General features: G+C 42.2%; 3 protein-coding genes across 3 annotated transcripts; all 3 read right to left on the bottom strand.

The window, feature by feature from the left end:
* Positions 1 to 2,567: 2,567 nt before the first annotated feature.
* On the bottom strand, positions 2,568 to 3,290 carry LOC129250119 (uncharacterized). The gene has a single exon (XM_054889764.1). The coding sequence runs from the start codon at positions 3,288 to 3,290 to the stop codon at positions 2,568 to 2,570; it is 723 nt and encodes a 240-aa protein (XP_054745739.1).
* A 1,242-nt stretch (positions 3,291 to 4,532) lies between these two features.
* Positions 4,533 to 6,935, bottom strand: LOC129250118 (uncharacterized). The gene has a single exon (XM_054889763.1). It carries the CDS (start codon positions 6,933 to 6,935, stop codon positions 4,533 to 4,535), a length of 2,403 nt encoding a protein of 800 aa, XP_054745738.1.
* A 970-nt stretch (positions 6,936 to 7,905) lies between these two features.
* On the bottom strand, positions 7,906 to 8,615 carry LOC129250117 (40S ribosomal protein S5a-like). Its single transcript, XM_054889762.1, has one exon. It carries the CDS (start codon positions 8,613 to 8,615, stop codon positions 7,995 to 7,997), a length of 621 nt encoding a protein of 206 aa, XP_054745737.1. The 3' UTR covers positions 7,906 to 7,994.
* Positions 8,616 to 14,908: the final 6,293 nt, after the last annotated feature.

Below are 14,908 nucleotides of genomic sequence, written 5' to 3'. Positions count from 1 at the left end.
CTTCTACAGAAGTCATGTGCTTGCACACCCATCCATTGGGCGTGCCTTCCTATTAGACAACGTCCCGTTATGACTGAAATCAGTGTGTTAAGACTGTGCCTATTTTGGCTTAACAAAGATTCTGTGCGTTTAGCACTGAGAGTCGGCCACAGTTGTTGGGCGATTTTGCAGGTGGCTTCATTACGCCATCTTACGATTTCTTCAAGAATAAGTAGCTTACATGTTTGTAAGGGTGTGCCTATGTCATTGTCTATGTACTCATCGGTCAACTTGGTGCCGAGTCTCGCTAGTTCAACGACTCTACAGTTAACCTCAATGTCGCGATGGCAAGGAACCCATATTATCCTCATGGCTTCCTTCGAGGTTGTCGACTGTTTTGTGAGGGAGTTTATCGCCGCCTGGCTGTCAGTGAAAATGTAGATGATGCTTTCCATTTAAATTCAACCGGGCTATTCGGGTCATGTTCTTCGATTTCGATGTAACTTAAATATGTTGCTCTCTGGTCAAAATAATGAGACACGTATTTTTTTGTTCGCCCGAAAAAATTTTTTTTCAAGAGTTATCGGCAATTTTGTTTTTCGCCTCAAACTCGATTTTTTTTAATTAAATAAGAAAATTTTTTTTTTAAATGCCCATAACTTAGTCAAAAATGAACCGATTTTAATAATTTTGGGTTCAAAATGATCGTAATTACATACACAAGCGACTTCATGTAGAAACAAGAAGAAGAAGAAATTTTTTTTTAATTGCTCATAGCTTAGTCAAAAATAAGCCGATTTGAATGATTCTGGGTTCAAAATGATCGTCATTACTTACACGAGCGATTTCATATAGAAATAGTTGCAAAAAAGTAGTTGAAAATTGTTTATTTTGCGAAAAACAAAAAGTGCGAAACAGGGTGTTTACTCAAAAATTCATTACTCAAAAACAACTCATTTTAGCTACTAGGCATGCAGCTCAATTAATGTTTGAGATGTCCTTTTGATTTGGAAAAAGTTATAAAAAAAAAAAAATACACTTTTTGAAATATTGAATTTCGAAAAAATTTCAATTTTTTTTCTTTTTTGCTAAATAAAAAAATTTCAACTACTTTTTTGCAATTGTTTCTACATGAAGTCGCTTGTATATGTAATTACGATCATTTTGAACCCAAAATTATTAAAATCGGTTCATTTTTGACTAAGTTATGGGCATTTAAAAAAAAAATTTTCTTATTTAATTAAAAAAAAATCGAGTTTGAGGCGAAAAACAAAATTGCCGATAACTCTTGAAAAAAAATTTTTTCGGGCGAACAAAAAAATACGTGTCTCATTATTTTGACCAGAGAGCAACATATTTAAGTTACATCGAAATCGAAGAACATGACCCGAATAGCCCGGTTGAATTTAAATGGAAAGCATCAGATGTCATTTCCAGATATCGCATCACACTGTACCAGTGTCTCGGCTTTCAGTTATTGACATCAGCTCGGCCTGAAAGACACTAAAGTAGTCGGGGAGCCGAAAACTGAAGGAGATCCCCAGATGTTCGAAGTATACACCTCCGCCTACCCTTACCCTCGAGCTTTGAGCCATCTGTGTATACATGGATAGACTCGCTCTGTCTTACATCCTCCCGTTTCCACTCTTCCCTTGAGGGTAGGAGGGTCGTGAATGTTGTAATGTCAAGCGTAGGCGGGAGTGCATAGTACACCAATCTGGTTACAAAGTTAATTTCTATATTACTTATTTCGTACTATTTTTGTTAATTAGGCAATCCCATACGTGAAGATATATTTTAATTAAGTATTTATCTTCTATAAGAAAACAAAAAGGAATAAATTTTAAATTTTCAATAATACGAAATTTCGATGACGGTAACTTGTTTTAAGCTAACGATGGCTTTTGTTAACATCATTAGTGTATGATTCTGCGCGCACTTGATACACAGCAGCTTAAACAATCACCATTCGCTACGACTGTCGCCATTCTGTCGCGCATCGAGAAGACATATTTACATACATATTGTTGACGCGGATCGCTTAAAGAAAAACACACCGTTTCGTTTGAAATAGATTCTTATATTATAATTTAACAATTAGCGCGGTTGCATTTATATGCATTCTCTAAAGCGGTAGGTTATGCGGTAAAAACATAAGCGGTAAAATATGCAGTAATTGCGGGATGAGTAACAAAAGCAGTAAATAAAATCTAAGTTCAAAGACCTAATTAAACAGCAATATGTACCTACGCATGTACATACGTGTAAGAAAAGGATATGCGGTAATTGCGGGATGAATAACAAAGCAGTAAATAAAATCTAAGTTCAAAGACCTAATTAAACAGCAATATGTATCTACGCACGTACATACATGTAAGAACAAAGGATATAGCATAAAATAGAATATAACAAAAGCGATTAAGTGTTTACATTGCTGACATTAACCCTTAAGTAATATTATAAAAATTAAAACTTAAATTAAATGCATAGACGGACTCAACATACCGCCGCCCTTGAACTATCTCAATAAGTTCAATATAGAAAATTACAAATTATAGGAAAGAAAAATATGAAAAGCTTAATAACATTTATGATGAATTAGTAGTTTCTTCGTGAAATAAGTCTCCTTTCGTTGGTAAAGGGCAGAGCTTTACTATGGGCCGAACTAATTCGCCATGCGGAGTTTTCAGCGTAACCACTCTCACGCGTCCATCGGCGCCAGGGTGGCATTTAATAACACGTGCCAGCGTCCACTTCGTCGGAGGGGTAGGCTCGTTGAAGACTGCAACTACATCAGCTTCTTCGATGTTGCGTGAAGGGCGAAGCCACTTGGTACGACGTTGCAAGTTGACGAGATATTCGTCTCTCCAACGGCGCCAGAAATGCTGTCTCATGGCAGAGATCGCTTGCCACCGCTGACGCAGATTTCCACAGAGCCCTTGACCCTCAGGCTCCGGGATAGATTTAAGCGGTTCACCGACAATGAAGTGGCCAGGTGTAAGTACCTCGACATCACCAGCGGCTGCAGAATTGTCACAGAGTGGGCGGGAGTTGACGCAGGCTTCTACTTCTGTTAGCAGTGTGTTGAACTCTTCGTAGGACAGAAGAATTTCGCTCATAACACGTTTCAGATGATATTTGACTCTTTTTATGCCAATCTCCCAATACCCCTCCCATATGAGGCGCGGACGGAGGGTTGAAACGCCATTCGATGTTAGAGTCTGCAAAAAACGAACGGAGTTTGGTATCAGCCATACACCTTTCAAACGCAATTCGAAGCTCCTTCTCGGCCCCGACGAAATTCGTCCCATTGTCAGAAGAAATGACCTTGCAAAAACCTCTGCGGCTTACAAATCTTTTAAAGGCATTGAGGAAACTCGATGTTGATAGATCTCCGATAAACTCTAAATGCATCGCCCCGGTGCACATGCAAATAAGCGCAAATATAACCCTTGGTGGCTTTCGCTCCTCTCCCATGAGTGAACTTGTAAGAGTATGGTCCAGCAAAATCGACAGCAGCGTGGATGAAACAGCGTGCGTAGGTGGTGCGGATCGCAGGTAAATCCCCCATTGATTATGCGGCGAGATTGCGGTTGAGACAGGTGCACTTTACGCATTTGCGATATGTGCTACGAATTAGGCTGCGGGCGCCAATAACCCAATATCGACGTTGCAGGATGGTTTGCATGATGCGGGGTCCAGCGTGTAATGTAATTTCGTGAATATCGCGAATGATCAGTTTCGCAAGTGGGCAGTTTTTTGGCAGGATAATCGGATGTCTTACATCAGCAGCTACTTCAGCGTTCTTGATCCTACCTCCTACTCGCAAGACGTTTTTCCCATCGAGATATGGCTGCAATGTCAAAATACTACTCCGAAGCGGAATCGGCTTTCTTCTGTTACAAAGAGAAATTTCATTAGAAAAATACAGTGATTGTGTATACCTTATCAAGCGCAGTTCAGCTTCGGATAGCTCTTGACAGCAGGGAGGACCGACCCGTTTAGCAGCGTTGATTCGTGTCTTAACACGAGCGTTGACGAAAAACCTTAACACGTAAGCAATGATGCGGCGCAGCTTGGAATACGATGAATATCTCATCAATACCGGCCAGTGGTCATCTGAGCTCGTAGCATGGGCGACGACCTTGCTACGAACGCCCAACTGAGTTGTGTGTTGCGAAGGCGATAGCTTCCAGAAATGATCAGGACCTTTTAAGAATTCAGGACCAGACCACCATAGTTTTTGATGCAGTAGTTCGGACGGAGTTACACCTCTAGAAGCGCAATCTGCTGGATTCTGTTCAGAGCGGATGTGGTTCCAACATTCAGGCGGTAAAACTTCTTGGATGTCAGCAACGCGATTGGCAACGAAAGTTATCCACTTACTAGGATGCGCCTGAAGCCATGCCAATGTAATAGTTGAGTCAGTCCAAGCATAGATCGGATAGCGGAGATCACCCCAGCTATGTAACACGCTTCGCGCCAATTTAGCAGCAATATGTGCAGCGCACAATTCTAAGCGTGGCAGGGTTGTTGTTTTAAGTGGTGCTACCTTAGTCTTCGACGAGATCAGCACAACAGTAATACTGCCGTCGTTGTGTAATGTGCGCGCGTACATTAAGCGCGTAAGCGCGTTCGGAAGCGTCAGCGAAAATATGTAGCTCAGTGAACGACTCACCTGCTCCTGAGCCAAACCAGCGACTTATCTTCAAACTCGATAGCAGTAGTAATTCCGAGCGATGTTGTCGCCACTGTGCTGCGATGCAGTCTGGAACAACGTCATCCCAACCGACACTCATACGCCAGATCTCCTGAAACCACATTTTTGACCTTATGGTCGCTGGAGCGAGCAGACCCAGTGGGTCGAAAAGCGTGCTAGCATCAGACAAGAAGGTTCTCTTCGTTAAAACAGTGGGTGGTTGATTCAGATTAACTGAGAACGTGAAGTAGTCCTCCACTGTATTCCATATCAGGCCCAAGGCATGGACATCTTTACTATCGACTAGGTAGTGTGATATATTTTCCGATGCATTCGAAACATTTTCAGAAAGTTCCGCACAATTAGACGCCCATTTTCGAAGTTCGAAGCCCCCTTCCTTCAGTATTTCGGAGACGTTTCGTTGTAAACATAGCAGCTCTTCTTTAGAAGACGCACCAGTGAGGAGATCATCCATGTAAAAGTCCTTATGGATGACGGCAGCAGCCTTCTCACAAATGTGTGACGAATATTTTGCGGTTTGTTGTAGCGATTTAACGGCTAAGTACGACGCAGCGGCAACACCATAAGTAACGCGCAACATGCGATAATCCTTTATGGGTAACGTCGGGTCACGACGCCAGACAATGCGTTGTAGATCGAGGTTTTTCGTGGACATGCATATTTGGCGGTACATTTTCGCGATGTCCGCGGTTACTGCGTAGCGATGTGTTCTGAAACGGGTTAAAATTGAATATAAATCAGGTTGCAATTGGGGACCAACAAATAAGGCATCGTTCAACGAATTCCCGGTGGTGGTTTTGGCGGACGCATTGAACACTCTCAATTTAGTCGTGACTCTTGACTCTTTTACAACGGGGTGATGCGGCATATAGAACGTTTGATCCGTTGGCGGTGGTGCAAGTTCCATGTGCTTCATGTCGATGAGTTCTTGCATGAACTCATTGTAGCGTTGGCGTAGGTCGTCATCTCGCGCAAGTCTTTTTTCGATGCTTAGTAGACTTCGAACATCATAACTTCGTGATGCTCCCAAGGGTACGTCAGATTTCAGCGGCAGCTCTACTATAAATCGACCGTCAGGTGACCTTCTGTGCGTTTTTTTGAAAAGCTCTTCACAATAGCGTTCTTCGTAGGTGAGGTAGGCCTTTTTCTGTGCTTCTTCTAACTCCCAAAGTCTAGTGAGCGCTCGATCTAAATGAACTTCACAATGCAGAGACTGTAAGCCGAGCGAAGTGGATTCGGATCCATCGACATTTCCAAAGAGTGTCCAACCGAAAACCGTTCGTTGAGCCATGGGCGTACCGGGTGGCCCCTTACGAATCTCCGAGCAGAGGGGCTGTCCCATGACGTCCATTCCGACCAAGATATCGATACGCCCGGGTTTCATGAAGTGCTGATCGGCTAAAAGTAGATCTTGTATGTGCGGCCACGCCGACACCTTCAAGGGCTGTGTTGGCAAATCACTTGTGATTTTAGGCAGAATCAATGCGTCAACAGTAAAGCATTGGGCTGAAAAATGAGATGATAATGAAAGTAATACTTCACCTCTAGAGCGTATCCCTTGGGAGGAACCAATTCCAGAAATCAATATTGCGGACCCTCTTCGCGGTAATCCCAAGCGTTGTACACATGACTCGGTTACGAAGGAAGCATGCGAACCAGAATCAAACAGCAAGCGAGCGGGTTTCCAATGACCAGAGCAATCGCGTACCAAGGCGGTTGCCAACAGCACAGTCCTTTCTCTTGGATGAGGCTGGTTGGGATTGGCATTCAAATATGAAGACGTACAGGCAGCAGCGATGTCTGTGGAAGGACCGTTAGCGGATGAAACGGTTGCGTTCGTTTGATGCATGACGGCTGCGGCGGGGGAGAAAGGCCTAAGAGAGGCGCTGTTGACGAAATGAGCAACGGTTGTAGCGTTAGTTGTAGCGGCAGTATTATGCAACAGCGTGTGATGGCGTTGATGGCAAATCCTGCATGCAGATGTGCTGTTACACTTTGCCTTATAATGGCCTGAACTCAAGCAGTTCATACACACGCGCGATTCTCTCACAAGTTTCGATTTACCGTTTGCGTCAAGGTCCCGGAATTTTTCACAACTGTATATTTTGTGTGGCCCGTTACAAAATGTACAGCCCGTGCTGTTCTGATCTTGCACTGCGTGAAACACATTCGTAGACTTACACACCGACGCGGTTTTACCCTTAGCTGGCACTAATACCGTTGACGATGATAGCATTGATAGAGAACGACATCTAACTTCTAAAAACGTGGAGCTGTTCGAATGACGGAGGCTCATCAGTGACGAGTGATAGCTCCCATTGCTTTCGTGTCTCGAAGTCTAATTTATTGACTAGTTCGTACACTAGCCAATCGTCCCAAAATTCCACTGGGCGTCCCAAAGCCTTAAGCTCGCGTATGTGTTGCTGGAAGGCGTCGATCACTCCCTTAATTGCGTCGGCGGTATCACTAGCTGCCCTCTTTACGTTGGCCATAGCTCTAAAATGTCCTTCAACTATAACGCGCATGACCTTATAACGCGATTTTAGTAGGTCCCAAGCTTCTTCATAGTTAACATCACATATCTTAAACCCACTTATGATTTTTAACGCGTCACCCCTTAAACAACTACGAGGATAGTGAAGTTTTTGACCATTTGACAATGCGGCATTACAGTCGACCAAGGTAGAAAATGCGTAAAAAAAACCGATCCACTCCGTGGAGTCCCCAGAGAATTTAGGCAGCTCCATCTTTGGCAGCCGTATTGCTGCAGACACAGGCGTTGTCACGGACGCGGATTGCGCTTCGGCACGACACTTCTGTAAGCGATTGAAATTTGCTAAAGCCGTAGAGTACCACGTCTCAGCTTGAATTCGCACACTTTCTTCAATTTCTACATTGTCACTTCCACACGAAATTTCGACCGCATCTTGAGCGCTATTAAAGCGAGTCCACTGTTCACTGAGCAGTTGCATATAACTTTTTATGCTTTCTGCATCCATTGTAAAAGCATCGTCCGTACTCTTGGCCATATACCGCTTAATGGCGTTAAGTGCAGAGTCGCGTGTTTTTACCGAGCTCGACATTTTTTTCTTGTAGATTTGAAGGACGATACTCGCACTGCTATCACGCACAAATCAAGGCACTAGAGCTCCTCTTTTTTTTATTCACTGGTTACTTATATATATATTATTTTTTTTTTTTTTACCTTGAATATTTTCTTTTTATTCAATATATCATCTTTGTAATTCAATAAGTTTATAAAATGTACACAAAAATGAGCGTGGAATTGAAGAGCTTATCGGTTGGACTTGGCGACACGTTCCAACTCATCCTTCTTCTTGATGGCATAGGAGTTAGAGGATCCCTTAGCAGCATTAATTAATTCATCAGCCAAGCATTCGGCAATGGTCTTGATGTTTCTGAACGCAGCTTCACGTGCACCAGTGCACAACAACCAAATCGCTTGGTTTACACGACGCAAAGGTGAAACATCGACGGCTTGGCGACGCACAGTACCAGCACGTCCAATACGGGTCGAATCTTCGCGGGGTCCAGAGTTGATGATGGCGCTAACAAGAATCTGAAGTGGATTCTCGCCCGTCAACAGGTGTATGATTTCGAAGGAGTGTTTCACAATACGACAAGCCATCAGTTTTTTACCGTTGTGCTCTACAATAGGGCACTGAGCCTTGTGGAAACGTTTGGCAGCATGGCGACCAGCAGACTGGGGCAAATAGCGTGAAAACTTCTCTTTGACGGAAATGTAATCCTGTAGAGAGATATCATTTACGGTGGCATCGTCGCATGACCAGCGACCGAAAAGCTTAATTTCAGGCAATTCGGTTGTGGCAACAACGTTTGTCTCTAATAGTGTCTCGGCGTCCTCCTCACCAACATTCTCTTCAACTTCAGCCATTTTTTAAGCTTAGAAAATCCGCCTTTGCTCCACACTGCTGGCCGCTATGCTGCCATAGGTCGCTGGTTCAAATCCGGCTCGAAGGACCAAAAATGTTGACGCGGATCGCTTAAAGAAAAACACACCGTTTCGTTTCAAATAGATTCTTATATTATAATTTAACAATTAGCGCGGTTGCATTTATATGCATTCTCTAAAGCGGTAAGTTATGCGGTAAAAACATAAGCGGTAAAATATGCAGTAATTGCGGGATGAATAACAAAAGCAGTAAATAAAATCTAAGTTCAAAGACCTAATTAAACAGCAATATGTACCTACGCATGTACATACGTGTAAGAAAAGGATATGCGGTAATTGCGGGATGAATAACAAAGCAGTAAATAAAATCTAAGTTCAAAGACCTAATTAAACAGCAATATGTACCTACGCACGTACATACATGTAAGAACAAAGGATATAGCATAAAATAGAATATAACAAAAGCGATTAAGTGTTTACATTGCTGACATTAACCCTTAAGTAATATTATAAAAATTAAAACTTAAATTAAATGCATAGACGGACTCAACACATATGTATGTGCATACATATGTCGATACGAAGATGTTCACACTTGCCACGACAAAAATTGACGGTACACCAAATATTTTTGTCATCCCCAAGAAAAATAGGCTTATGTACAGCTCAGGTGGAAGATGTGGTGGGCTCGTTTTAGGAATGATCCAGCCTCGCTTTGAGAAATATGCGCTTACGTTTATGAATGAATTAAGTTTAGTTGTATTAAAGAACATTTTAGAATGCTGGTTCTGCGCCTATAAAGGTAGAGGGTGGCTGATGAAAGCCGCTACCAAAAAAATTGTTCCATTTTTGTTTTAATTTGCAGATTGATCTTTAAAATTTATTGAAATGGATAACTGGGACACGCAAACAAGAATTTGGATAGTCCGCCGCTATCACGCACTGGAGTCCGTAGTTTTGGTACAGAGAGAGTACAGGCGGATGTTTGGCGGCGATCCCCCGAGCAGATGGACCATAATGAGACTGGTGAATAATTTTGCTGAGCAAGGAACAGTCGCAAGAAGGCCTTATCATCGAAACCCACCAGTTCGGACGGAGGAAACGATCGCTGCTGTAGCTGCAGCTATACAAAGCAATCCAAGGGTTTCAACAAGAAGCTTATCTGCTCAACTTGGTGTCAGCCGACAGTCTTTGCAAACAATAATGCACAAAGATTTAGACTTATTTCCCTACAAAATTCAAATGGTTAACAAACTGAATGCAACAGACTTGCCGATTCGCTTGGAATTTTGCCAGAAGATCCTGCAAATGGTGGAAGAAGACCAAAACATGTTAAACTGCCTTTTCATGTCTGATGAGGCCCATTTCGATTTAAACGGCAATGTGAACAAACAAAATTGTCGAATATGGAGTACTTCTAACCCACAGATACTCCACGAGACGGAATTGCATCCTCTTCGCATGACAGTGTGGTGTGCGGTTTCTTCACGCTGTATTGTCGGGCCTTATTTTTTTGAAGAAAATGGTCACACCGTTACCGTTACTGGAGACCGTTATTTGAAAATGCTGAAAGAACTACGCCGAAAGAGAATTCCTTTCAACTCTGTGTGGTTTCAACAAGATGGGGCAACGTCTCACATAGCCCAGACTGTTATGACAGAGTTGCGACGAAAATTGCCCAGTAAACTGATTTCAAGAAACTCCGAATTTCGTTGGCCCCCCAGGTCGCCTGACCTTACTGCACCTGACTTTTTCTTGTGGGGTTTATGTAAACAAGAAGTTTATAAAACAAAGCCAACAAATTTGGATGAACTAAAACAATCCATTCGGGCAACAATTGCGGCTATTCCTGTCGCAACTCTCAAAGCAGCAATGAACAACTTTTTACTAAGATGCCGCACTTGTGTCAACGAGCATGGGGGGCATTTAAATTCAATTATTTTTAAAACTACAATAGTTAAGCTACATTTAATAAAATTTAATGACCTTCAACTTGAAAAAAAAAATAAATGAATTCCATACACTAATTAAAAAAAAAGTTATTTGAGTTTCTTAATGTAGCAAAATTCATCAGCCACCCTGTATTTTGTTTTTGTAAGTATTATTTGCTAAATAAATATATTTTATTAACCTTTATTGATAAATTCAAACATATACAGGGTCCGCCATATAACTTTACGGAATTAAAAATGCTAAATATAAAAAAGAAACTACTCGATATTTTTCCAAACTGTTTTTTTATTTTGAAGTACAGTCCTTCCGGTTAATGATGAAACACAACTTCATTCATATGGCTGCCTCCCGTACGATCGGTCCAATTTTTCAACACATTTTCGATTGTATGCGGCTGTATTTCAGCTATGACATTGCGTATGTTGGTCTTCAGTGCATCAATTGTTGCTGGTTTGTTGACATAACACTGGTCTTTGACGGCACCCCAAAGATAATAATCCAACGGCGTCAATGTGGCGACTCGTTGTGAATGCATCGGCTTTTCTTCGAGTGCGCGCGGGTTTTCTGAGCCCCAAATGCGGCAATTTCGCTTGTTAACATACGCTTCATTCGGTGCTTTTCTTCTTGCCATTGCCGTACGTAATTTTCGTACACATTCTGCAATATTACCATGATTTTCAAAGTAATGTCGCAATATTTCCTAGCGTTCTTTGAGCGTATACACAACCATTTTCGTTCAGCGGAAGAATAAAACTAATTTTCTGTCAAATCAGATGACAGCTAAGTGTTACCTTTCTTCAAATATTAACGTTGGTGGTTTAAGTAAAATATTTTATATAATAATCCTACAAAAGTCAATCAATTGGCAAATCAATATTTTGCCATAGCATCAAAATTGGCGTTAGTGCGTGCATACAAATGTATTCATGATTATATATATGTAAATACATTTACCGTACGCTTGCTTAGTGCTTTGGTAAAGACAAATCGACGCATTCGCATGTACTTCGTGTCGATTCCATTTTGTGTATACGAGCAAAGACATTGTTTCTCGCGTCCTGAACTTGTTACAACGGTTCGCCCTTCCTCTTCTTTTCACCCGACCGACCGCATCAATATGCTCGTTTGGCAAAAATTAAGTGATTGTGACTCTATCTTATTACTTACATATATATATGTACCTATATGTGGGGACACCAGAACTAGATTAAGCTTATTACATTCTTAATAATTATCCTTTAACTTGTTCATATACACTTAGTCATTCTTAATACAACCATGTGTGACTTTGCAATTTTTTTTGACTTCTAATAAACGAAATAATTTTCGGTCCCGTTCTTTTTGGATCGAGCCGTACAAGTGAACACATCGTTTTCGCTATTCACAAGCACCCAGAATTTGGTGACCCTGAACGGTAAATCTGCACATTTCATATTTAATTAAATGTCTTTAGACGATACACTACCACCGCCAACTGGATCTTGACGAGAAGAATCAATTCCGGCTACTTCATGCATTCCACGCATCCCGCTCCCAATGTTATCGGAAGATAATATTGAAGCGTACTTCTATTCACTTGACTTCTGGTTCGAAGCGTCGGGCATCATTGCAAATTATGCGAAATGCAACATTGTCGCTGCTAGAATACCACAGCTTAAATTGGTACTGAAAATATCAGTACGTACGCACAAAGTTGACAGAGTATCTCACTGAAAGTCAGCAACGCCGGTTGCAGCGCGTACTTCGCGAAATGCCATTAGGTGATCGCCGTCCTAGCGACCTTTTCAATGAGATGAAGCGTGCTGCCGGCTCTGCTTTGAGTGAACCGCTTGCCTGCATATGCGCAAGCAGCTATTATAGCAACCAACGTACCGATATCCGAAAAATTAAAGATTGCCGACTCCATTGTCGACTCAGATTTAGATCTCAGGACCGAAATAGCTACATTTACTCAGCGTCACGATAAAGCGTTAGATAACGGCAAAGCCCATTACTGTTCACGTTCTAAAACACCAGCACGCCATCGAAAGTCAGAAAACGGTTCTGATGACAGGTGTTGGTATCACAGAAAATTCGGTCCAGACGTTAAAAAATGTACGCATATATTTGATACGTCCACAAAAATATATTTTTTAATCGATTCAGGTGCAGACGTGTCTACAGGTACGATACCAAAATATTCGAAATTGGTTAGAGCAACACCATCGGATATGAAACTGTTTGTCGCGAACGGTACACCAATTAAAGTTTTTGGTGAAACAATTCTAAACCTTAACCTAAACCTGCGAAGGGAATTTGGTTGGAGTTTTGTGATTTCTGACGTAACTCAAGCTTTTATCGGTGCCGACTTCTTATCTTATTACGACTTGCTACCCGATCTTAATGGACGATGTTTGCTAGACTGAAAAAGTACTTTCAACTACGAGTACTTACTGTGTTCAGTTGCTCAACTCAACGCCATTCAAGTCAACCCGACAAGTATGTCAACCGTTAATGCAAGCTTAAATTTTTCAGACTTACTTAAAGAGTTTTCCGATATCACTCGACAGCCGCATGTCGAAACCATTGCAAAGTCTACAGTTGCCCACCACATCATCACTACAGGTCAACCAGTTTTTTCCCGACAGAGACGTCTTTCTCCAGAAAAACTGGCCGCCGCGCAGCCTGAATTTAAGCTTTTGATGAAACTGGGAATATGTAGACCATCCAGCAGTAATTGGGCAAGCCCACTGCACATGCTCCGCAAGGCTGACGGGTCCTGGAGGCCATGTAGCGGCTATCGCGCCTTAAATTCAGTTACAGTACCCGACAGATACCCATTGCCCTTTCTGCACGACTTTACACACATACTTGCAGGTAAAATAATGTCTTCGAAAATCGATTTGCTGAGAGCCTTCGACCAGATCCGCACTTACCAAGAAAAAGTTTGTAAGACTGCAACATCATTCGGTTTATACGAATTTACACACATGACATTTGGATTGCGCAACGAACATACGCAACGATAAAACAGTGCTAGCTTGATCTGATAAAAGCATTCGCCAGCATGTAAGGAAAGCCTGGCAAAGTGCACCTTACTTGCCCATCCGATGCCTAACACGACACTTTTTTATGGGTAGATGCTTCGGACAAAGCCAGTGGCGCTGTTCTACACAAGGTTGTCAACAAAACGCTTCAACCATTAGGTATCTTCCAACGATCATTTTCAAAGGCTAAACAACGATACAGCACTTACGATAGAGAACTTACTGCGATATTCCGTACAATACGCCAATTTCGTTTAGTGCTAGAAAGACGAGATTGTCTCGTTTACACCGACCTCCGATCGTCAAGCTCGTCAATTAGACTTCGTCGCTCAAATTACAACGGACATTCGGCATGTTCTGGGTCAACAAACCATTATGGCAAACCTCCTATCTCGCATAGAGTCCATAACAGCGGAGCGGATTAATTACGATGATCTAGCCGATCACCAAGCCAACAATGATCCAATCCTATTTAAATGGTAAAGTAAATCATTCACTTAAACTAACATGCTATGTTCCACATTCAGGCTCGAAGAGAGTTTATTGTGACAGCTCAACTGGCCGCATACGACCTTTTGTAACAAAAAAGTTTAGTCAGGCAGTACTGTGGGCAGCACACAACATTTCGCATCCAGGCATGCGAACAACGCCAAAGTTGATGACCGAGCAACGTCAAAGTTGATGGCCTGGTATACAACGGGATAGTCGCCAGTTTGCAAAGCACTGTATCCAGTGCCAATGTAACAAAATTGGCCGACATAGCGTGTCACCGTTCAAACGTCGTGAATGTCCGAACCGACGTTTTTCACATTTACATATAGACATCGTAGGGCCGTTTCCGTTATCTGGCGGTAAGCGCTACTGCCTCACCGTAATTGATCATTTCACTCGATGGCCAGATGCGATAGCAATACCGGACAGCACGGCCCCGACTGTAGCAGCAGCCTTGATAGAGATCTGGATAGCGCCCTTTGGCGTTCCAATTGACATAACTTCAGATCTTGGGCATCAATTCGAAAGTTCCTTATTTCAACAACTTTTACAATGTCTTGGCATAAAGCATCTACGCACAACTGCTTATCATCCGCAAACCAACGAGCGATGGTATCGGACTCTAAAATCGCCAATTATTGTGCAAATTATGTCATAACGTCGAACGATGGACAAGGTTTTTACCGCTTATATTATTAGGACTTCGGTGTTCATTCAAGATTGACATTGGAACATCCCCGACTGAATTAGTTTTTGGAACAACCTTACGTTTACCATCGCAGTTTTCTATAGATGGCAGCCGAC

Source organism: Anastrepha obliqua, chromosome 6, assembly GCF_027943255.1.
Source record: "Anastrepha obliqua isolate idAnaObli1 chromosome 6, idAnaObli1_1.0, whole genome shotgun sequence".
Taxonomy (NCBI): domain Eukaryota; kingdom Metazoa; phylum Arthropoda; class Insecta; order Diptera; family Tephritidae; genus Anastrepha; species Anastrepha obliqua.
The sequence above is the reverse complement of the archived record's forward strand: the minus strand, read 5'-3'. Positions and strand labels throughout refer to the sequence as shown.